Genomic DNA, 25,907 nt, shown 5'->3' on the forward strand with positions numbered 1-25,907 from the left:
CCTTTGACAAACCACACTGTGAAGGCAAACTGGGAAACCTAAGCAGCTGGATTGATTAATGTATTTAAAATGAGGCTCGGTTCAGGTGCCGAATCTTATTCAAGCTGCCGAAAGCCACTCAAGACAATCTGCTCTCAGACACATCCAGAGGTTTGAGCAATTACACAAAAGCCTTTCTGCCGCAGCACCTCTCTAATTTGCAGTTTTCTGGGATACAAGCTTAGTCGCATTAATTTACAATCATCTCATGGATCCAGTGGAAAAAGGCCCATCAGATCCGTCAGAAGCTCATAAATCATGATGATTTCAACCACTGGGACCAAACTCCAGACAACTCAGTGGGGACCGGACAGTGACAAACGGCAGGTTGTGGGAGGGGTTGCGAGGCACCACAAATTGAGACAATGTGTGTTTCTGTCAGCTGATAGAGAAGAATGCGTCCAACTGACCTCAACGTTGTGTGCAGAAAATCCTGCCTGAGACATCTGGAGGCCAAACGCTGTCCCGTTCTCACTCGTTCCTGCATAAACAAGTCAGTCTGTGAGGGATGTTTCATCCTGCAGCCCCAAGTAATAGCAGGTACAGTAAAATAGAAGTCTCACCCTTTTGAATCTGATAAATACATTTGTGTGGTGTGACTGTATATATATTTAAAAAACAATCCTCTTTAATGCACTGATTATTTTCACTGATATGTTCATGAGTACTGATTGTGAGCTTTGGCTGCTTACAAACATTTTTAAACACTTCAAATGTTTAAAAATTTAAATGTTGACTCTTTTAGGCAAAGAAGCCAAATTCCTGTTTTCAGTTTCATTAATTAGAATGATTAGGATTACAAAAATGTTGTATTGTAGTTAGTAAAATGCTTTCCAAAACTCTGTTATGTTTTAATTTAAAGATAAAACAATTTTAGGCATAATAACTCAAAGATAAAGTTGAAACATTTATCCCAGTGATTTAAATGATGGCAATTCTTACATTTTCTTTAAATGAATAGAAAATATTCTTGGATAAGAAGATAAAAGTCTTGACGAAGAACTCCGATTGACCAGAGTTCTGTTTGCTGGGTTTAGCAACATTGAATACAACAATAAAGGGTCAAATGTTTTTCAAGGACAAACCTTCCAAACTGAAGATTCGTTCTCCGAGGGCATCCACAATGTCCTTTAGCGCAGACTCATCTGTCACATTAAAGAAGTGTTTGTCATCTGGGTCGCTGGCAATATCTTTGATTTCTTTCAGGAAGGCTTCTGGATTGATTCCTCTCCGGTTGTAGTAGCCGAGCACCTGAGTAGACAAATTAAACACCATTTATTAATGTGCATTTGTCCTTTTAATTTATTAGCATCCAATGTGAAAATGTTTTAACTCTAAGTTAGATGCACTTCTTTTCTCTACTGCCAATTTTTAATCATCTTATCGCTTCTATTTTTATTTTACACCCTGATTAATGTTATCTAATTGCTTTGCATGCCTATAAGGCGAATGTACGTTATTCAAGCTAACAGTTAGACATCTTTGTCATTAATCTCATAGTCATTACATCTGACCTGGTTGAAAATTGTAAATTTACATAGTTTTGGTTTTTCCTTATACTGGTCTGTGAACCAGTTAGTTCTCGCCAATATGGTTTTTGGATTTTTTCTCAGAAAGATAAAAGTAAAGATTAAAGAACAAGAAGCAAGAGCACTTCACAGTTTGTAATATTTTTTTTTGTAAAATTTAGGAAAAATATTAATATACGGATCAAAGGTGTGAGGGACGGAAACTAAGTGTCTTATTAGTGATACCAGCAGTGGCACAAACCAAAGCTTTGTGGTAACAGCTTTAACAAATCCCACTGGAATTACCTCATTATTGTTTAGAATATTTAAAAGCTGTGAAGGTTTAGCAGACTCACAGCAATGGCGTAGCGTGTGATGCCCTCTTTCTCGCTGTTCTCAATGGCTTGCTGAAGGTCTGCGCTGTCATGGGACTCTCCGTCAGTTATCACAATCATCACCTTCTTGGCCCCTCGCCGGCCTCCGTGTCTGAAGGCCTGTGAGCTGTGAGAGCAAATCATTTTAGTACAGTCACAACGTTTTACGACTAAAATGTTAAATTTAGCTGCTTTTTTGGTCAATGACTGAAAATATATAAAGGATTTTCTCGTAAGCCCATTGGAAGTTTGCCTCGTTTTTTCTTGTTCAGATGCATTTCTTTCAAAGAGTAAATGTGACTTTAAAATAGGAGAAAACGTTTTCTATGCTGAACAATGTGCAACTGTTTACATTATGAAATCCATTATCAGTTAAGGAGAAACATCATAGGTTATGAGGACTGAGTATAGACTCCATCCACTGCACATTCGATTGCAGCACTCACTCCATTTAGAAGGGGATTGTAATAAACTAAAGTATTGTTTTGATGAGCACTTGTGATCAATGAAAAGAGCTCCATAGGTTTTAGCATTGCACTGCTGGGAGCCTTTGCATGAATGTAATTATTCGCTCGACACACTGATTGTACTTTGATCTGTATCCAACCCAACGCCATCTGCAGGACAATGTGGTGTGTCATGAGTTAGAAATGGTACAGGAGTGAATTGGAGACGCATCGTCTTTGTGGTGTTGATTTGAGTTTTATGTTGCCAGATCTCTTTTCCAGCACAAAAACAAGTCCAATATAAATAAAGCCAAATTTTCAACTTGTGTAACTTAATGTGCTGTCAAGTGGTTACCATCCCACAGCTTGATGGTTCAGAGTCAGATGTTAGGTAGGTGTTGATAATTTTATGGTTGAATATTATATACGTCTATTCAGGGTTTCCCCCTTAGTTTATGAGTCTGTAGCTGATTGTTTCCTTCTGTCAGGAGAACATTTCTTCCTCAGCTACTTATATAAAACAATTACAAAAAATCTCTCAGGCACTCAGGAGCCCTGATATTTAGAGTCTATGTGATTTATGTCTATTGTTTTTTTTTGTGCTGCTTTAGTGTGCTTTTTTTTAAACCAGATGCAGTAATAATTGCAGGACCAATGAACTGTTATGTTTGTATTCATGCCTTCAATGCAAACCTTGTCATATCTGTATCCTTGAACTGGAAAGTGATGGGATTTAGAGTGGCTAAAATTGAGGGCCTCTCTTATGTAAATAAAGTAGGTCACCGTGCTATGTTGATGCCTAGAGCTGTGTTGGTCTCCTCTCCGCCACGCTGGTTGATGCTGCGTGCCTTTTTCACCACTTCCTCAACTGATCTGTAGTCGCTGAGTTTGAATTCATGCACGACTTTCTCACCATATTGAACAACACCGACCTACTCGAAGAAACACAAGGACAGAGGTAGAAGATCGTAGGTTTAACTTGAAGTAAAGAACATTCCTGGAAATATTGCATAAACCAAATGAAAGCAGGACTTAATTATGAAGCTATTAATACATTGTGTACTATTCCAGTTTCGTCATCCTTTTTTACCCACCTGTATTTGACCTGGTCCTATGTAGAACTTCTGAAGAATGTTGATGAGAAAAGCCTGCACTTCATACCAGGGGTAGATGGAGTTTGAGCCGTCGAGTACAATTACTATGTCCATATAGGTTTCACATCCTGGAAAAGATGTTAAAGATGAGCCCTAATCTTAGGTACCGATGGAAGAAACAGATGTTCAAAAAATGAGGAAGTAATCCCCTAAGGTTACACCAGAGTGTTGATGTGTGTATGCTTTTCATGTCATGCTGAGGGTATTTTAAAGCTCACTCTGAAATGCAGGAGCAATTGTTCTGGAGAACTTAAAGCTTGCATTGACTCTGGAGCAGATCCCAGTGCTGTAGTAAGAGCTGCCACACTCGTAGGACCACAGCGGCCCACAGGCCTGAGACACAAGAGGAAAATATTCACAGAAACACTAACACTCGATCGCTACCAAAAGGTTTTTAGTTTAGGTTGTTAGAAAACTTCCAGGGACACACAAAGACAAAGTCATAAACTGTCTTTGTTTAATGTTGTTCCTGTTTTTAACATTAACGTATATATTTATCATCCAAGCTTTAGCTCGTGTTTTTAGTGATATTTGTGCTCTAGTGCCCACCTTATGGTTTTGTTGGTCAGGCTATGATTGTAAAAGAAATAATCTCTACAATTCAATTCGTTTCAACTGGTTAAACAAAACTAAATACAAAGTGTGTGTAGGCGGAGTATACAGATGGAGTTTTTAGCCTTTGCACAGTTTAAGCCTCCTAATAATTCCACAGTGCGTTTTAGGCCAAATGGGAGCGTAACATGCACTGAGCATCCAAACCCATTCATGGAGGGCCACAAGTTCAGAAGGTTTGAGCTGCCTTTCTGTTCCAATTAGAAATTCTGCACTTCTGCCCTTTTAGAAGACTGCTGACATTGCTCTTAGTATGATAATGACAACAAAAGCACAAACAATGCTTTTAATCCTTTGCACCTTTCTTTACACACTGCTCTCTTAATCTTGTCACATGTCAATTTCTTGACATGTGTAAGTTACCATTGTTTATTATTTCTGCAATTTTGACAGCAATTTTTGATTTAGTCGTAGTCTTATGACTAAAATGCAACTTAGATTTGGTCTAAATTACTCAATTACTAGTTTTTGTCAACATTAAAGCTGGGGCATGTAGAATTGTGAGGCGCTCCCCCCTCCCCACCTGAACGAAACTCGCATGCAAGAGCACACTGTGGAACTCTTTGCGACTGTTTTCTCCATAGAGAAATTTATCCTGATAATTTCTGTTATTTATCACTAACGATAAACGTCACGATGGATAAAAAACTATAAATAAATAAAACAATTCCCAACTTAAAGTGTAAACAATTTCCTTACAAACATAAATAAATCTTAATACATCAACACTAGACACATTTAAAAAGGCTACAATGGCTGCTGACTCAGAGTTCATGAGCTGATATTTTATGGAATATATTAGTGCATGTGGGTCACTCTATTAGTGTTATTGTATTTAATTAATTTAAAAGCACATGAAAAGCACAAATAACTCCATTAGTTTTTTTACTGGGGCTGAATCTTGTTTTATTTATCTTATAATGAGTTATAACTCATAGTTATGGTTGATAAATAACTCCTATGTATATAAAATAATTTAAATAATATAAATAATACTCCTATCCTCCTATGATTAAACCAGATCAAGCTTGATGCCTTTATTTTGTTGCTTCTTCACCTCAGTCTTCCTTTTTCCTCTTGCTTTGCCGTGTAACCGCTGTGCCAAAAGCCGCATTAGAGACTTCAGTTGAAATATAAAGCCATGGGACTGTCCCTACTCTCAGATCCAGAACGCGCATCAACTTTTGACGAGCAGCTCGAGCAGTCAATGGTAATGCTTAAAATTTCTCATGGGATTGCTCCTGGATTTATAAACTTAATTTACAGAGCCAGGAGAAGTAGAAGATATTCACTGTCCACTCAGAACACTTTGGATTACAATACGCTCAAATGGATTTTTGACCAAATAAAACCACAAAAAAATTGACATACCCCAGCTTTAAGATTGTCGACAAACTCTGTTAGAGATGTAGTCGACTAAAGTATACATGCATTTTTTAAAGCTTCAATTACCATTGATCAACCTGATATGGTATAGTATTAAGGCTTGTTTTTTCACATTTAAATTAGACAGTCTATTTATTGTCACCAAAAAATGTATAGTCAATTAAAAACTTTGTCCACAAAATTAACACTGACTGATTATTTACTTGAACGCGTATGACTGTTATGACTGTTATCTAGCAACATTTGTCAGCCTGTGCCGTGTTTTGCAATGTAAAATTAAAAAGTAAGTAAAGTAAGTATGGATTATCCTTAATACCACATATTTTTGTTTGTAAATCATGTTTATTTTCATAAATACCAGTAATTGTCATATCGTTAACTTTGACTTACCACAAAGCTGTTATCTTTGGAGTTTGACGTCAGCGTCATTCCCAGCCTCATCTTGTCTTTTCTCTCTGATACGTTGGTCAGAGATATCCTTCCTTGAGAAAAAATGAATTTGATTGTTGTTGATCGTCGTCGATGCAGATTTAGTTTTTTAGACGGAAAACCTTAATTACACCATCTGGGAATCGGGGGTTTGTTATTGCTGTCTAGCCACTCAAGCGGCATCGACTTCCGCCAATCTAAATGTTTGCATCGCAAAACTTCATGGGAGACCCTAACCAACACAACACCTGCACACCTTATGAGAAGGCATGCAGTTAAATGGGTGGTAAAACACACATGTGGAAATGTACAAAAACATTTAAAAATAATGAAATAGGGTATGGTTGGTATGGTAGCCACAGATCTGTCTCACACATGTTACCACACTTGTTAATGACACTCATGCTGAAAGAAATTCATATGAACACAGATTACAGTGCATGTGGCACATGCCATCTCTATATTATTCTAAAAGTGAATACGTAATGTTTTGTAATATGATACCTAAGTTGAGCTTGGAGCATCCATTGCCGTTGATTCGTTTGCTTAGAGAGCATTTGTAAACATCCCCCGTCTGGTAAGGGCCATTCATTTCATAGGGGGCACCCACCAATAACCTGTAAGAAGTCAGAATATAAAGGTGAGAGTCACTCTATTGTTAATCAGTACTGTGGTATAGTGATACATTTGAGTTATAAAAGAAAATATTATGAAATATTTTTCAAAAACTTGAAGTATTTACAAATCCAAGCCACTTCATCAGGTTTGTCTGTTGCACAATCCTAAAGCTAAGGGTTTCCCAAGCCGATAATACCTGATATCGGTCCGATAGCAGGAGCAAAAAAATCAAAAATAAGTAGGAATATATTGGCCTATATCAAATCTCATATAAATTACATTGTTTTCACTGGCGTTTGTTTGACTGTTAGCAGGATAACGTCAAAAGTACTTCATTCACAAAATTAGAGATAGACCTCAAAGGTTAACCTTTATAAATGGACCTTACGCTATGGAAGATTCTATTAACATTTTAAAGGGGATCCAGATCAATATACTGTTTGTAATTGAACGATCTTTGAAGCTACACCAAGTTTCATCGAGATTGGATCAGGATTGCACAAATACTCATGGTTTTTTTTTAAAAATTGATGTGTCCATACATTTGGATCTACTGTATGTGGTTATTAATGGGGATATAACTTTCTTACAAGCCTTTAAAGTGTGAATGATGATTGGTACCATGACCCGGATCACTGATCCTGATAACTGCCAATATCTGGCAAAGAGGTTTCAGAGATTTGGCGCTTGGCGGAAGTTTGCGCCAAATCTTGTTGGATTTATTGAGGTTATTTTTCTATTTATTTTGTTTGAAATTGTACAATATTCTTACTCTATGTTTAAGGTTGAAATGCATGTAACTTATTGGACAGTAATAATAGGTCTGTTTTCCTCACCTACTGTTGCTGACTATTGTTCTCTGTTTTGTAATATCACTTGATCAAGCCTTTTCTAACATTCCACACTGCAAAATAAGTAATAAAAGTATGTATTATTTGTGCTTATTTTGTATCAGATCAATATCGTATTGGCCAAACCTCAAAGTTGTTAAGTTGGAAATAAATAAGTTGTTCCGCTGCACTTCTAACCATACTCCAGAACTTCCAAACTAGTCAATTACAGAGTTGCTGTTTGGGTAGCAATTAGTACACATTCACATTGATTGAAATCAAGCAAACAAGTTAGAAAACAAGTCTAAAAACCTCAGAACTTAAATTTACTCAAAAGAGAAAAAATATTCTGTGAAAAGCAGTTCTTGTTGTCTTGTTGATGATTGAGTTCAGGAGACAGTGGCCTAGTTCTAGACGACAGAAAGACAACAGTAAATCAGTGAACACCACATTGTAACCAAGATATGAATGAACACTGTTGTTGATCATGCAACATAAAAGCTTTTGAGCTATGACTGCAGAGCACTACGTTGATTGCCTCTCTTTTCTGCAGGAAACGGAAAACTAAGACTGAAGTTCTTTCAGACTTGACCAAAATTGGACAAAACCATCCTAAAAATGTTTCCTGGTTTAAAGAAGCTGAATTTCTGCAGCCACACTCTGATGGTGGGGTCAGAATTCAGTGCAAACTAAGTGGTTGTAATGTAATGACGGTGTGGATGGTATTTTAATAGGACACTCTGGGCCTTTTAGTACAGATTTAACATTTAGTCATCTTTTAAACAGTCTTGTTGCTTGTTTATCCCTTTATATCCACAGGATTAAAGGGACTTTTGCAACACAATTACTAACTTATACAGTTATTGGAATAAGCTGAAACTGGTCAATCCAGGATCAAGTTAATAATTTGTGCTAACATTACTTGTAATTTAATAATTATACTTAAAGGTTTTATAACATGTAAAGTAGTTATTACATTTAAAAATGCAGATGTGGCTCTTTAGCTAAAGAAAAGTTGTAAAAGAAGAATGCGCAGATATGCTTTGAACATGAGGTAAAGCTTAAAAAGAGTCATTATGCTCTTAAGTTCATAGTGGTTTTCCCTTTAGAGATCAACGTGGATTAAAAATGCAGATCAAAGGCTTTAGATGACTCAGTGTAATGGAAATTTTATCAAAGACAAAAAGTTAGTTCAACATAAGAAGGATTTTTTCAAGTCAATTGTCAAATCAGTAGGGAATCAAAGCACAACTTCCATCAATTTATATGTACTGTGTGATTGATTACACTCTTCTAAAGTGTTTAAATGGCATATGTACTGGGCCACAAAGAAAAAATAAAGCTTTTAAAAACAATTTCATTTCATTTTCATGTATCTTCAAGTAGTTTTTTTTTTTTTTTAAATTGACACTTCTGCTTTTGCACTAAGATCTCCTTCACTGCATTCAGACGCTTCCACCAAAACACTCAAGTCAAGAAGATTGTATAATGAAGAGAACTCAATAGGGAAGATGCACAAGTAGATATACAAACCAACTAATTCAAGTTAATCGGGTGAGTACCATTGATTAGACAAAATGTTTTGTTAATGATGAGCTAAAGAAATCTCACTCTTGCACAACAGTCTTACTTGATCCTGGGTTTTACAAATTCATAGACTAACTCACATGATCTCTTTTAAACTGCGCATGCAAAAAAAGAAAATGCTTTCAAAAACCATAGATGTGAGTGAGAATCACTAGTGACAACAGCAGTCAGAGGAACAATGCCCTGCCACTTGTGACACTGGATACCATTAATAACAAAAGCAGACCTGTGTAGACCTTGAGGTCACAGCAACAGAGAGAACGATCTTCTGATCTCTGATCAAGGCTTGCTTGAGTTCTATAATTGATGCAACTTTAACAGAAAGGTACACGCACTTCTGTTAAACTGAACAAGGCAAGAAAGGCTCAACTTCACATGGTGCAAAGGTTTTCAACCTCCAAACCAAACAAATCCCATTCATTTCCAATGTCATTAGGATTTATTTGCAGATTAAAACTTAATATTCTGAAAGGTAGAAAACAACATTTTGTTTGAAAACTGTTAAATCAAGTGATGTAGTAATATACCGGTACTTCACATTTTATGCTAATGCTTGATATTGTTGAATGTATTTTACAGTGTCTGCCACTGCTTTCTAAAGCACTTAATATTCATCCACTTGATTCATACACACTTTATACAATATGCTGCATGTACGGTGGGTACGGCAAGTATTCAGACCCCTTTAAATTTTTCACTCTTTCTTTTATTGCAGCCATTTGCTAAAATCAAAAAAGTTGATTTTATTTCTCATTAATGTACACTCAGCACCCCATCTTGACAGTAAAAAACAGAAAAGTAGATTTTTTTGCAAATTTATTAAAAAAGAAAAACTGAAATATCACATTATGGTCATAAGTATTCAGACCCTTTGCTCAGTATTGAGTAGAAGCACCCTTTTGAGCTAGTTCAACCATGAGTCTTCTTGGGAATGATGCTTTTCAAACCTGGATTGGTTTCTCTGTGGTGTACAGCTACAGAATAACTATATCTCTGAAAGGAGCTTCACTTGGTGCTAGCATAAACACACAATATACAGGACCTGAAGGAGTTTATCGTTACGTATTTGCGACGTGAGAGGAACCGATAAGTGGAATTGACAGGCAAGCCAACAAACGATTCCTAGGAATTGGATTACTGGGAACCGGTTCTCAGAAAGAACCAGTTTTCGATTCCCATCCTTAGCCACTGTGCATTATACACTTTGTTTCACTAGGCTGTCATTCATGTGAAATTGATTGACAATGTTTTGTAATTCTTGTGAAATGGATTCAGTGCAGTAGATAAATTCAGAATTTCTTCAGTGACACAGATATCGTAAATTATTGTGGACGAAATTCCCCGCGATATATTTATTATTGCAGAATCGCCGCATTGTGATATCATTATCGTGGTCAAAAATATTGCGGTGTATTGTGAGGTACCTTGCGTTGTTTACTGTGTGGTGGATCAAACTGTGGCTTTATGTTGTACTCAGTGTTAAATTAGTCTGACGTCTTTCAGAGTTTAATTTAAGAAGCTGCAGCTGATGCACGCACTTTGGGTGCACACAGCTGATCAGCTCCACGACGCAGCACACACTATGATGGACAGGGTTGGATCCGCCTCATGTGACATAACGCACGTAGACACCTTGACTGGCTTCATCCACACTGTGGGGGCTCTGAGCAGCTCCTTCAGCTGCAGACTGAGACATCCATCCTGCAAGACGGAGCACTACCGCACATCATTTATTCCATCTGCAGTCAGGCTGTTTAACAGCATCACTGCCACATGACTCTGATGCATAATAATCATCATTATCACTCATGCTGCTCTTTGTGTGTTTTTTTTAATCTGACCTGATCTGTCTTTCCACAAGTGAAAGTGTAGATATTGATACTGTTTATATTTCCTGTACATAGTGTTTATGCTTGATTTTATTGTTATTGCTATTGATGCTATTTATATTTCCCGTTTCCTATTTTTTTGGAGCTGCTGCAACATCTCAATTTCCCCCATTTGGGGATCAATAAAGTTTATCCTTATCCTTACCTGGATAATTTTATTCAATATCCCATTCCGGATCTGTTGGTCTGCTGCTGGGTGTCTTATCATATCTTGCTTGCTCTAGCTTTATGTCCAGATCGTGAAGGACAAGATTAGCAGTAATGTTCCTTGTGTGTACAATACGCTACTTATCCGGAGCAGAGTTTAATGCAGCTTTGGTCATGTCTAAATCTGTTCGCCATGGAATCGATCAAAAGTATGTCTATACTTTTGATTTAAATCGCACAGGTGCAGGTTTGACCACGGTTGTTAGTTTGTTTGCCAAAGGGAAATCACACACTGCTGCAGCTCTTCATGTTTGCACTAAGTGGTTGATGCATTACCGCCACCCAAAAAATTGCAATATATCGTAGAATCTATTTTTTCCCTACCTTTATTACTTATCCAAATCACCGTAAGTAACTATTTGTGTTACATACTCAGACAAAATATGACATATGACAGATCAAAAAATAAATAAAGTTTTTTATTTTAATTGAAGCCAGGAAAGACTGTCTTTTTTATTTTTTTTAATGAAAACAAATTTTTTTCAGGTAATAGTTTGTCAGGAGATACATTGTTGACGTTCCTGTTAAATATTTACTTCTAAAAAAGTGAGTATTGGCAAAACCGTCATATGTTGAGGCTGTGTGGAGGGGGTTACTTTTAGAGTCAATGTAATCAGTAAAGTTAATAAGTTACTTTTAAAAGAAGTAATCTGATTTTTCAAGGTAACTGTGGCAACGCTGGTGGGGACTACAGATGGAGATTAGCTGGAGTGCTAAATCTGGCATATTTACGTAGTGTTACACCCATTAATATGCATTGTCCCTTCCAAATACACTAAATTGAATTGAAAAGATATATGTTTATGCAGACTTAACAGATTGACACATTGCTGTGATTTCAAATTTCACATCAGCTGTATCTGCTACTGTGGCAGTCCTTCAGTACATATCAAAGGTATGACTCACACAGAAGTAGGATTCAGTGTTATTACTCCTGCAGCCAACATTTAAAGTCCTACTGACTCAGAGAGTCATCTGACCACAGGCTCCAGCAGGGCCCACATGTTCAAAGCTATTAATAACATCTGCGTTGCTTTAGTTATTGAAATCCATTGGCATGCACCTTGAGTTCAGGTCAGGATATAATGTATCTACCTATTCTGGGAAGAAAGGACCAGCTGGCTTTGAATTGAATTCTTGTGCCTTAACCTGCAAAAACGTCATCAGAATCATCTGTGCAAACGATCATGTTCAGGAGATCATTAGGGTCAAAGCCTCTTTAACATATTGCTGCTGTATGGATGCTAATGCCACTGAAATAAAACAAGCGTCACCAGATATGAATGCACTGAAACTTTCCACCCCAATTACTAAGGAAGACCAGCTTTAGGGGTTTGAAAAAGTGCCATTTTGAAAGCCAGGCTCTCGGTAATGTGGCCATGTTTCGCATATTTGGAAAGAGAAGATGTATACGCTGTGAAACCACATCCCTGCCCCAAACATGAATGGGCTACTCCAATCGCAGCATTGCTCATTGCATTCCTTCTCTCTGTGATATCATGTTTGCACTTTTTTCCCCTTAAAGTTGACACATAAATCCAGAAAATTCTGGCAGCAACAAAACAATTCCCAACAATGTTATTTTTATCAGCGAGTGATGAGGAGACAGAGATGTTTTGCTCAATGTGTCCACTGTTTCCAGAGCTGTTTGAATGGTCTGTATTTTATTTGAATATAGTAATTAAAACATCTGCCAGGGTAATCAAACCATTTATTCTGGTTTGTTTCTCTTATGCAGCCAGAGATCTGTGCTCTAACTCCTTTTTCTCCAAACAAATATTTACATTGTTATTAACTTAAGCTACAGTGTACCACCTGCTGGAAATGGATCACATCGTCAGCCTTTTTGTCCTATGTGCATCATTCCCTGCATCCGTTAAGCCAGTATTGACAGACAATGATCACTGCAGGATGAGAGCATATCACTAGCTTTATTTAGCCTTTAGCATTTTTCCACTTTGAAAACCTGAAATTGACAAGAAAATATTTTGCCGTCTGTTTAACACGTCAGTCTCATTCATTCATTCTTTCTCAATCTACTTGAGCCCAATCTCACGAGGATCATTAAACTATCATGTAAATGAATGAGTCTATTGTTTTATGCATGCCAACATGATTATCTCACTTTTTTGTGCTACTGGAAACTAATTTCTTTAATTCAGTTTGGAAGGAATTTCAAGCTGGTGTATTTTAATTGGAAGTTATTGACGCAACTGTAACCTTAACCACAACTGCTACAGCAAACCCTGAATCCCGTATTGTTTCCCGCAGTCCTAATCAATACCAACCCTGATTAGCTGTATCACTTCATTTTGAAGAATTTTCTCCATCTGAAGCTAATTTTCATTAAGAGCAGCGTTAAAGAAATGTAGAAATTGTGTTGGCACGCACAAAACAATAGATTATTTCAAGTGACAGTTTCACGATCCAAGGTTGTACTTTGTCCAGTTTTACACCTCCTTAAATAAACATGTAACATGTTGGGGGGAATTAATAGTTATTTAATAATGAACCACATTTGACCTCATGTATATGAGGACATCTTCAAGATCAACATTGCCCTCAAAATCAAATCATAATTCTTTAATAATTATTAAACCGTCCATTTATAGTGCCCACAAGAAGTCTCATGTTTTTTTCATTTGGGTCCAAATATGTGTGGTTCAACTTGAGTTTTTTTTATTTTTACTATTAACAAAAATAAGGCATAAATAACACAATAGTGAGGTTCACCAGAAGTGAGTGATGTATGAACTTAATGTGCATGTCCTTAAACACTGGAGGGTGGCATAATAAAATGAATCAAATAGCTTCTGCTTCCTTTGTCCATAAATGATGCTTGTCTCTGTCAGACAGGAGGCTCCATCCTCCCTGAACATACATGAACTTACACACGAATATATTAGTTTAGGTTCAACTTTTGCATTACCTGACTTTTTGAAACCTTATAAATAACAAATTGCAGGTTAAAGTGTAGGGTCAACAATTACATTTACGTTGCAAGTAGGGGTGGGAACCTCTGGGTACCACATGAAAACGATTATCTCACGATATGACGATACTGTAATTATCGATATATTAGTCAGGAAATCAATCTACGATAATCTAAGTGAAAAAATACAATTTTAATTTCGTATCTCTGAAAGAGAATACATTGAAAAAGTGTCCTATGAACAGTGACACTATTTTAATGCAACACTTCTGTAAATAAGTGTCAACATATCAATGTAAATGAATAAGTAATTCCAATAGTGCTTTATGTAAACAAAAAATAAGGTCTTGTTTTTTCAGTGACACCATTATAGTGCAATATTCCAGTAAACAAATAATTGGTTCCTTCAACAAACAGTGACGAAATTTCTGTGAAGACCTACCTGCACATTTTAGTGAAAAAGCAGAAAAGGTTTTGAATTGTTTTTTTTTTTTTTTAAATTAAAAATATATATAAAAAAAATTGATACTTAGTGCGAGCATATCGATAATCGATCGCGCGATAAAATATTGCGATATATTGCCGTATTGAGATATCGTTACACTACAGTTACAAGTATACAAGCCTTCATTTAATAAATGGAGAACATTAAAGGTGAGAAGCTGCAAACTCCACTCAGAAAAGTCTCCAAATCCACTGTGTAAGTTAAACCCAGGGCTTTGCTGCTCAGTATAGGATGCCATCAGGCTGAAATCTAAATTAAAATGTATTGAGTGCCCCTTTAACATCAATGCCTTTTTTATTATATGTAAAAACAAATGTTTTTCATTGATAATTGTAAAGGTAAAGATCTGTCCGAAATGTGAATAGAGACCATGTAATTTTAAATGCATAGAAATGAATAATACAACTCCAGATGTTGTTTTTGCTAAACTAAAACTCACTGCCAGCACGTCTCTTTTCTCCTCTGAAAACAGGTCAAAATAAGGGAGCAGCACTTCAGGCTCTTCTGATAAAATACTTCACAGACTCCCTGTGATTCTTTGCAGCCTGCGACTCGTAATAGAGTATCAAAGGTCACGTCTCAGCTGAGTAGTAAGAAAAAAAAAAGCATGTCGGTTTCTATGACTGCTGCTCTTTGCCAACTGGAGGAGATGAGGCCTCATGTTGTTCCTTAAGGAGCTTCTACTTTGCCAGGGTTTAGAGTAACATATTATTAAAGTCTGTGTAAAGCAAATTCAGCCATTTTTTCTAAACACATTAAATAGGTCATAAATGTATTCCTTAAAACATGTAAAAATCCGTTCAATTATTTAGAATTTAATTGTGGAGCGATTTTATTTTATTTTTTAAATTTAATTTTTTTATTTATTTATTTATTCGGGGATTTAAGATTCATTTTATTATTTTCAAACCCTTTTCTGCTTTTTCACTAAAATGTGCAGGTTTCACAGAAATGTTTGTTGAAGGAACCAATATTTTGTTTACTGGAATATTTCACTATAATGGTGTCACTGGTAAGAAAGACCCTATTTTTTGTTCACAGAAAGCACTATTGGAGATACTTATTCGTTTACATTGGTATGTTGACACTTATTTACAGAAATGTTGCACTAAAATAGTGTCACTGTTCATTGGACACTTTTTCAATGTATTGTCTTTCAGAGATATAAAATAAAAATGTTATTTTTTCACTTAAGCTTTTTTTTTCTTGTTATGTCATAGATTATTGTAGATTGCTTTCTGACCAATATATTGATAATCGCAGTATCGTCATATATATCGTGAGATAATCGTTAATGTGAGCTTTGTATCACGTATCGTATCGTACCCAGAGGTTCCCACCCCTAAGGCTGACTGAGTCAGTTTCTGGCTCTGATGGCTCAAGCAGGTCGGGCTGGGTCCGTCTGATGACGCTGCTAGGGCTAGCTTCCATTACAGTACACAGAGGCGGTGCCCTTCCCGCGTGTGGCCGTGATTTCAGCGCCTTTAACTGACACGCCCACAGTGTTTCAGACCAGAGAGAAGTGCATCTTTTTCCGTGATTTTGACACATAATATTATCTACAGTACCTAATTTTATACACTTAGCAATTTCTTTGATCTTTCAAATTTGGCTCAGTGTTCAATGACACATGTTTCTGTGGTGTGACAAACTCATAACACAAATGTATTTCTGCTTTACACAGACTTTAAGGTAAACCTGTGAGGAAATGCTACATTTGTAGCTCGATCGTTCAAAAACTGCTAACTAGCAGCAGTAAGTTTACTTTATGAGAATAAGGGCTTCTATTAAATAGATTTAAGAACAGTTTTTTCCCCATTGACATACGGACACTAAACGAATGCTTAAAGTAACTTAAATCTTCTAATGTTGCATTGTTTGATTATCTGTATGTATGTAACTGACACAGGAGATGCACACGCTGTGCGCATGATGTGCTGTACCGGAAACAAATTCCACCAACTCTATTGTGTGGCCATTAATAAATGATTCTGATTCTGAGGATAAACATAATTTGATTTAATTATTCACTATTGACTTAAATCAGAATAAGTAAAACTATGATAGTTTTTGTGACGGACAAAGTCAATATATCTGCTTACACGGTTTCTGGTTTCACAGTGGGCTGCAGGAGTTACGGGAATATTTAGATTATTATTATTTTTATTTTTTTCATCAAATAACTTTCCAAAAGATGTCAGTTGCCACTGAAATTCTTTCCTTTGATCATCTGTCCTTCAAAAAATTGTGATGAGGTGAACGCGTGCTTTGGAAATCCAGAAAAGAGCGAGAACAACAAAGAACATTCATAGTAATTAATCATATGTGTATGTTTCAAAGAGCCCCGCCCAAATCAAGTGTTAAGCCATGTTTGTAAATGAAGTAAATAAAAACAGCTGCTGAGAGACAAACATAAAACCCACACAATCAGCACACACTCGGGTAACACATGCACAGCTGCACAGTTTTGGTCTGACACTTCAAAGAGGCATCATCAGTCATTTGATTAAAAGAAGAAAGACCATTTTGGTCTAATCTGCAGAAATGTCTGCCTCATGGGTGGAACACATTTCAATCTCACCCCCAAACTGCTGAGCAGAAATGGATAACGTGTTGGACGGTGATTAGTCATTGACCAACTCAACTGTAACATACAGTGAGACTTTTGAACAATGCCTCTAAATATTACCTTCAAAGTAAATTTGGAGCTGGAAAAACATCACCAGCAAGTCTGAGTGTTGATGGAGAGAAAAAAGGAGCTTATTTTGAACAGCAGGTCTCAGAGAAAACAATCTGGTTAAAGGGTCGGTATAGTGATTTAGATTTTTATTTACATGAAATGTATTAACAAAAATCCCAAGTTGTAGCAAATTAATGGGTAAACACTAAAGGTGGGTATCTCGTGCGACAATATGTCTTGTTGAATCTTGTTGTGTGCCCGTTATTGTACTGTAGTGGGAACTATCGTCCCACCCCTAATAACCACATTTGGCTTGCCCAGGAGTACCTGTGTCATAGCAAGCAAGGGGAGAACATGCAAACTTAAACAGGAATCAAACCCATCGTTTAAAAAAGCAAAACTTTATTTAACCTGCATAATCTCATTGTGGTTAAGAATGTCTTTTTGAAGAAAGTCCAGAAGGCAATAAGGTTTAAAATACTTGTTCAAGGTTCTACAGTGGATTCAAACCAGCAACCCTTCAGTTACAAGCCCCCTTCCTTAATAATTAGTCCACCACTGTCCATAATGGCTCTAATCATCATACTGCCTCTATGTTGGTAGTTATTATCCCCTGCCACAGAGTGAGGAAGGGGGATATATAGGTTTGAGCATTCTTGCGTCCATCCGTCCGAGTTAAAAGGGACTGCTTTTCTCAGAAACTGTTTAAGATAGAATAACCAAACTTGGTGTGTGGCTTCAGGGTATCAATACCTTGATGGAGTTCGAAAATGAAAAGCACACAATTATTTTTTCAGAGTTATTGCCTTTGTTCCATTTGTTTTTTGCGTGGGGGATGTTGATGACTAACATAAAGTTCAAATCACATTAAAAAAATGTACAAAGAAAATTATTTTCAATGATTTTGTTGATTTGTTAAGATATGAATGTAATGAAACCTGAAATTGACATCCGAGTAACCTGTGCTGTTGACGTTCAGCAAACAGCTTTTAAAGCAGTTTAAATATATAGGTAAAAAATCTTCTCATGTTAATTTAAAGGGGATATATTGATACAGTAGACTGCTTTCGACATAAACTTTATTTCCTTTAATAAATAAAGAATGTGACTGACTTGTAAAGAAATGGTAGAAATTGATGAAGTTGTCATTAGGAGGTTGTTTGCTGAGTGTTGTTCACTTGCAGTTAATCCAACCCATTTCACATCTGTCTTATAAACATCAAAGGTTCAACTCACTTCAAAATCAGTCAAACTCTAATGTAACTTTAATCTGTTTTAACTTTACTTATTTACCTCTAAAAGGGCTGAAAGCCATCAAAACTTTATAGTTTTTTTTTTTTTTAGAAAACTTTGTTTTAACGATGCGTTCGTTCTTTGTTCATTGGTATTGTCTCATTGGCCTCAGTTTATACAACATTCCTCACGGCAGCTGAGAAACGTCAGGCTGTGTCATACACACGCACTCCCACAGATATACATACAAACACAGAGGTCCTGCTTACAGCGCAGACAGCTGCTGGCTTACATAGCAGCATCTACACACTCAGCTGCTTTAATAAAACAACAGCAGCAAAATCAACGAGACGAGATGTCTCAATTATCAGACACAGAGGGGCGGATCCACTAAAGGTTTAGGGGTATTAAAATGTGCAAAAAAAACCACTCATATAAATAGGGCGGTCTCCATCACTTCTGCACGTGCATTAATCATTGCTGCGATCTTAATGAATTCCTCGCAGCAGGTGAAGAAACTGCCTCGCCAACGAATTTAGGGAATCAACTGGTTTACCACCCTTTATTTCCGAATCTGCCCCAGAGTACTGAGTAATAGTTCATGCTAATGGCAGAAGTTGCAATTATTTTGGCTCGAGGCCGAGAGTTGTCATTCTTATGTGGAGTTTGCATGTTCTTCCTGTGCAGGGTTATTTACAGTTTTTTTAAGACCTTAAATGAATCTGAAGATGCAGGAGTTACTGTTTTTTTTTAATTAAAGCTTTAATTCATTAAACGGATCCTCCTCTGTTTTTACAAATGTGGCCTAAAACCTTTGAAATCTTGTTAGTAGAAGATCTATGCTTAACGAAACGCATTATTTTGCACCATATTCATTTTATTAACTTTTAAAACTGGGACTACTTTACCCTGTGCGCCGCCATGTTGAAATGACATAATTGATGACGCTAATCGCCCCTTTTAGTCCATTGAGTTCTATAGGAGGTGAAGCACTCAGGATAATTTAGCAGCTTTTTCAGTCAAAATAACAACATATGCTGCTTTGGGTTGCTCTAAAAATGAGTAAAAGTTAAAAAAGTTGATGTAAACCTATGTTTACCGAAATTTGATAAACAAAATCCGTGAGCCGAAAAAATCTGTGACGGCAGGGGGTGACAGTTCTAGCTCTGATGTTTAGTAGACGGCGTGAAGAAGAGAAGAGAAGCTCCGGTTGCATGTAAATACAGGAAACCAGGATCAAACTGCTGCTGTGAGCTCTTGGCATGACATCATCACTTATACAGCTGCTCATCAAGCAAAGTTTTTTGTAATCTCGTACATAACCAAATCCTGCAGATTACATAACCCTGATGCTTTGACCCTCAATATTGTGTCTGTTGTTTATAGTGATCTATCAACTCAGTTCTACATTAATCATCAAATTTTACTGCCTGGGAATTAAGGTCACGCTTCAGAAGATGTAAAAACATCCAAAGCAGCTGCATAAATCCCTAATCACTTCGTCTCCATTGGCTGTAAGTCGTTTTTTTACTGTGTGTCCTGAACTATTGCTCACCTGATAAAGTTTCCATCTTAGTCTAGTTCAGTTATCTCAGCTGAGCCAGCATCTCTGAGGACCTTCCCTTGGCACCAGAGAGTCTCTGAATGCGGCTTTATAATGTGTTTCTGAAGGTAAAAGCAGCTCCTACAGCTGGAGGTTATCAATTTTTTGATTCTGTGGCACACGTTTTTTAAATGGAACACAGCCTTCTTAAATCCTGCTTTGGATTTTCACCTTGAGATGCTCCTGTAGATATGACTATAGATACAGCTTCCTATGTGATAGAAGAGGTAACAGTATGCGTATGACAAATATTGTAGATAATGTTACTGCTATCATAGCCATGAATAGAAGTTTGTATATATATATATATATATAGAGAGAGAGAGAGAGAGAGAGTAGACAATTTAAGGAAATCAGAACATTTTACTTGAAATATACTGTATAGCAAAGAAGGTAAGGATAGAGGAAGCAGTCAATCTGCAGATTTTTTTAAGGTTTGAAGAATTTGTGTAATAAAGATAATAACCAACTAGTACAAGGTTTGTTCAAGTTTGCATAGGTAAACATTGCAAAAGGTAAAAAAAAATAAAAACTTAAACTAAAAAAACCCCTTTTTTTTACAGCATCTGTGGTCGTGGTAGTAGTTTTAATTAGAGGTGTCCCATGAAACTTTTTTTTATTTCTGATATTATGCAGATATCTAATATGTCATCAGCATGAATCATACATACTTTTATTACTTCTTTTGTAGTGAGGAATGTTAGAAAAGGCACGAACGAGTGTTATTACTCAGAGAAGAATAATCAGCAACGGCAGGTATTCACACATTTGTCAACCAACAGGTTACTTAAGAACATTCTACAATTGAGAATAAATGCATTGAAGAAAATAATAATAATTTCAAAAGCTTATAAAATAGTTGCAGGCAGATATAATCTGATTCTCATTTTTTTTGTGCTGATATCGGACCGGGACAAACTTGGTTTTAATACCTTTGAAGAAAACTTTCTTACCATTTTTCTCCTCCAGCAGCAAGGTGTTGCTGAACAGTGTATCCAAACTGAGCTTGTTTTGGTCCTTTGATGATTTTGTGTCGCTTTGTGTCGATGTTGAAGCAGTTGAGGAACCCTTGATAAAGACAAAAAACAAAACGTTCCATTTATTATCCAGATTCAAACAGTATTTGATCTTATTCATTTGTCGGTTGAAACTTTTTCATTAATACTGTATATTGATTTAACTTTTATTTAACCACGCAAGACATATTAAGAACACACACATACACAATGCTGAAAAATACACACAAAATAGCTAGCAGGCTAGGTGTTAGCACTCAATGAGGCTGAACCTGTTGAAATTCCACCAGTTAAATATTTACATTCATATGGATAATGGTAATGAGTGTGGGAGTGAATGTTTTGGTTTAAATTGGTTCCATTTGACAGATAAAATTAATATTGCTCCATTAACCAATTTATCTTTACTCTTCATTCTGATTTTGGGTCACTTTACAAACTCATTTAATGTCCATGTTTATGCACGGTGGGCCCTTTTCTCCCGTTTGCGCTCAAGTGTTTAGTTTTGGGTTTTTTAACAAACATGCAGTTGCGCGCGTATTTCTTAAGCGTGTTCTTCCATCCAGACTCCTGGCATCCCCACCGCATGTAAATAGACCTTACACATAATAGGGCCTTGTGAGAGAAAAATAGCATACCAAGAGAATGAAAGAAATCCAGAGTAGTTGTTAAAAAAAATCTGAAGAATTACTTTCTGAATGTAAGAGAAAGGAGAGGATCTCAGGAGTTTTATGACCGTCTGTGCTGAAGTGGATCACAGTAGCAGGTGTTAAGAGTAGACTACATAAATCACCAGACTCAACCTTTCACGTCCCTATATAATCTCTGACTGCTTGTCATCCAGTCTCTGATTTAACCTAAACATAAACATTCCATTTGCAGCAACAACAATTAAACTGAGCTGTCATGGACGTTTTTCCATGAGGTCATTGGCTTGAGTATCAACACATCCACAAACATGGCTGCTCTCATCCATAAGCAAGAGTCTCTGTTCATCCAAAGAGAAGATACGTTTTGTGTTTGTTTAAAAAAAAAGAAACAAAAACCTTGAGTAGAAAGGTTGTGTCATGACATCTTTAGCAGTGATGGTAAAGAGTTTGCCAAAACACTGAATGTTAAAGCTGTGTTAGAATAAAATATGTTGTACTTATCATGGACAATGATTTCTTTTTTAAAAATTTGTAAAAAGATCAACCCAATCCCTTGTTTGTAAGAACATGCAGGTGATAAGATTCAACCGTTGGCAAAGAGGATGGAAAAAGCTTGATAATCACATGTAGGCCTACTCTGACTTCCTTTCAACTCATCTTCCTTCAATTGTCTGTCTTCTAAGGAAAAATCTTTTTAGCTGCTGCCAGGCCATTAATCTCTAGTGAATGTATTGATCTGTGTTGAAGCTTTGATGTTCCTGCAAAAGTCATGAAATGCGATTTCATTAAAAAAAAAAAACAAAGTAATGGGGTTCAAAAGATTAATCACAGGATTTTCAGCACTTTTACATTTCTAGGTTTACTATCATCTCTGCAGTTCAAAGCCTGTGACTACAAGGACACAGTCACCAAACCTTGGACCCCATTTAAAGGCTTCCCTTTGGCTGGTCTCCACTCAGCTTCTCCTGATGCTAGAGCACTGAACCCTGTTCTACTGGTCCCAACTGTGAGCTACATCACTGCCTTTTTGTTTTGTTTATTTATCTCCCTTTCCTAGTGTTTCTTTGTATTGGGCTGTCTTTTATTGATATGGGTTTGTGTTAAAAGAGGCAGTGGCTCAGGAGGTAGATTGCATTATCTTCTGTACAGAATATGCCTGTCCATGGTTCCTGTTGACAGGAAACAGTAGAGGATGAAAACAACCTTTGGATGAAGTATAGGTACGGCTTAATACATTTTAGTTATCGTCCCCAGCAGCTTTGATTTATAGTTCAATAGCTTATTTTTTTATTAGGAAATACTAATCCATGTATCTGTATTTCCAGCAATGAACAAGTACAACAATTTATTATTTTAATTTGTACTTTCTTCTCTTCATTTTATTTTTTTTTTGTAAAGATATCTGTTTTATCCTGACTCAAAATTTGGATGTAGTTTAATGATTCTGCCTTGAACTGTGAATCCAATAGCGCTTCCTGCCTTTAGAAAATCCCTCAGCAGAGACGCAACTATGTCAACATTCCTCAGATAGTGAACTCTTAGGAGTATGAAGAAGCTTGTCAAACAAGCATGCGATGAAAAATGTTTGTTCACAACTATCTGTATCGTTGAGTGGTTGAGACGACACGCATATCCAACCCACTGCCACCACAGCTACACAAGAGACGAGATGTGAGCAGATCAGCTGTCACAGAATAAACGAGTCATTCTTTTCTTATTTTCATAAAGTCACCACAAGTATGGCCCGCCATGATGGGCCCAACCAAGGAGCGTTTGTTCCGTGTCCTGAAAACCTCAGTTGGAAGTAACGGCCATCTTTGCCAGGCAGACTCTTAGTGTAAATATTGACACTTTCTTCTTGATGCTCATTTCCTGTTGTATGAATGGTTCACATGTTCAGCTGGTCTTTCATCTGACCTCCAAACATCCTCCTGAAGATTCTGTTTATCTAAGTACATAAAAGGGGTGACTGAAAGTCGTTGACTGGGAACAGAAAAGTTAGTAAAAAGTCCATTTAAATCTTCATCAATCGACTTTTACTTATTTTAAAGACGGAAGGCGTGACGGTAGCAATAATTTGTAGTTTATACCTCGATGAACTGCTAAAATCTTAACTGCTTTTCTAGCTGTGAGCCATGTTCAGTGACAGGCTGTACCACACTGAGCACAGTATCTTCTTTGACAGAAGTTGAATTGCGCCTTACAGTGATTAAGGCTGCTACATAAACTAATGGCTTATCATCCAGTGACCACATGTTAATAATCCCTAAGATCCATGTTTCTCAAATGGGGGTTTGTGTACTCCTAGGGGTACGCGAATGGCACTACAGGGGGTACTTAAGAGAGAGAGTGGACAATTAACAAATGAAAGCATTAAAAACATGGGGTTTTATGTTTATTTTTAGTTTAAAATGATTAGAACATCAACTAAAAATACAAAGGATGTGGCGGGAGATGACTGGAAATCATAAAAACGAAAATTCGGCCACCTAAAATGGCCCAAAATGGCCAAAACGCTTTTATTCACCAAAACAGGATGTTTCAAACACAGCGGTCAGTCCGCGTAAGTCTGGATGATTGATATATTCTTTGAAGCAATAATATTCATTGATACAATTGTAATGCTTTGATTTTAGTGAGGTAAGTACACATTTTAGTAATACTAATAATGTCTTTAGGTGTTTTGTTTCTTCCAATAATTTTATTTTGGTGCATCCCTAGAAACAATTCTATTTAGGAGGAACTAAATACTGTTTTATTCCACTTATTAAAATGTGTGTTGTCACCCATTCATTCCATCATTATGCGCTGTTGATTGTTTTTTCATAGGATGCTGAGCAAAATGTTGTAGTCGGACAAACAAAAGAAAGGGGGTATGAGAGCCAAAAAAATTAAAGAACCACTGCTATAGATGACAAATCATCAGCCAATCAGATGTTTCTTTAAATACATCATCTGCCAGTGTCCTGATTTATCAACGTCTGTCAAGGGTTTCCTTTTCTCATTTTAATCCTGCAAAGATCAACCTGAATGGTGAATTGATTAAATGAATGATTTGAAAATATATTGCCCTTTAGAACATACAATTTTTCCTGTAGTAGAAAGTAAAAATAAATGACAGGAGAAAAAAACATGATTCAATGTGTAAATTACCAACTAATTTGGTTGTAGATTTGCTGTCCCTCAAAATACACAAATTCAATGAAACTTTACAATATTTGTCGATGCTCACAGTTTTCCCACTCTTATATCACATGATAGTAGTTATTTTTAAAAGCTCAGTTTTTGAAAGAACTCTACATTTTTCTAAAATCCTTCAATTTTGCTCCTATTATTCCACACAAAACAAAAATCAAGTAAATTTAGGTGGAGAACCGTCAGGGACCTGCTATGTGTCCTTCATTGCTTGGACATTGTCAGTGCCTTACTTTACTGTACTTATCATTCAAAGGTGGATGTGTAAAGTAGGCCACATTATTCAGGAAATTGCTAATTTTCCCTCCTATAATCTGCAGCCCACTTGAAATCAATCTGAACTGTATTTGGCCCCTGAACTAAAATGAGTTTGACACCCCTTTGTTAGTGGATTGGGTATAATGGTGCATTGAGTTCATTTCTGTCTCGTTAGATGTCAGTTGAAGTCTGGGGTTTGGGGCTTTTTTCATTTAAGTGATGTTTTAGTTGGTCTACTTGTTCTTTTAGTTTCTAGCTCTTAGTTTTGTCTTTGTGTCTTAGCAATGAATTCCTGTCAGTGTCTTCAAACCCTGTCTTGTCAGTATGTAGAGTATGTGCTGACCATAAGAATAAACAAAAACAATGTTGCTTGTAGTAGATAGTGACATTTTTTGTTTCTACCCTTAACGGTACATCTTGTGAAGTTTTAATATCACAATATGTTTTGGCACAATATATCATCCCACCTTTATTTGTTATTAAAGAGGATTGGGGCCACTGAAGAAGAAAAAATAGTCAATCTAAATTGAGTCAAATCAGGGACAGTGCACACGTCTGATGGCGCCATTTTTTGATAGTAGAGGTAAAAATGTACAACAAAGCAAACCCAAGAAAAGTGAAATTTATGTATTTGAAAATTACATTATACTAGTGTAGGAAGTATGTATTGCTATAGAAAAGTGGGACGGTAAGTAGCTTTTTCATGAATGGCCAAATGAGGTTGTGTTTGGAGGTGGGATGTCATCACTGTAGAGG

The 25,907-nt window shown here is 36.6% G+C and overlaps 1 protein-coding gene across 1 annotated transcript in view; it reads right to left on the reverse strand.

Moving 5' to 3' along the window:
• itga11a (integrin, alpha 11a) overlaps positions 1-25,907 on the reverse strand; it is a 75,934-nt gene that overhangs the window by 44,274 nt on the left and 5,753 nt on the right. The window contains exons 2-10 of the mRNA XM_028436893.1: positions 20,986-21,100; positions 6,453-6,565; positions 5,910-6,001; positions 3,740-3,854; positions 3,462-3,589; positions 3,151-3,299; positions 1,904-2,048; positions 1,125-1,290; positions 450-520 (exon numbers count right to left, since the gene is read on the reverse strand). Of these exons, the coding sequence (XP_028292694.1) occupies positions 450-520; positions 1,125-1,290; positions 1,904-2,048; positions 3,151-3,299; positions 3,462-3,589; positions 3,740-3,854; positions 5,910-6,001; positions 6,453-6,565; positions 20,986-21,100 (1,094 nt within the window). The remainder of the gene's footprint in view (positions 1-449; positions 521-1,124; positions 1,291-1,903; positions 2,049-3,150; positions 3,300-3,461; positions 3,590-3,739; positions 3,855-5,909; positions 6,002-6,452; positions 6,566-20,985; positions 21,101-25,907) is intronic.

This window comes from Gouania willdenowi, chromosome 3, assembly GCF_900634775.1.
Source record: "Gouania willdenowi chromosome 3, fGouWil2.1, whole genome shotgun sequence".
NCBI lineage: Eukaryota > Metazoa > Chordata > Actinopteri > Blenniiformes > Gobiesocidae > Gouania > Gouania willdenowi.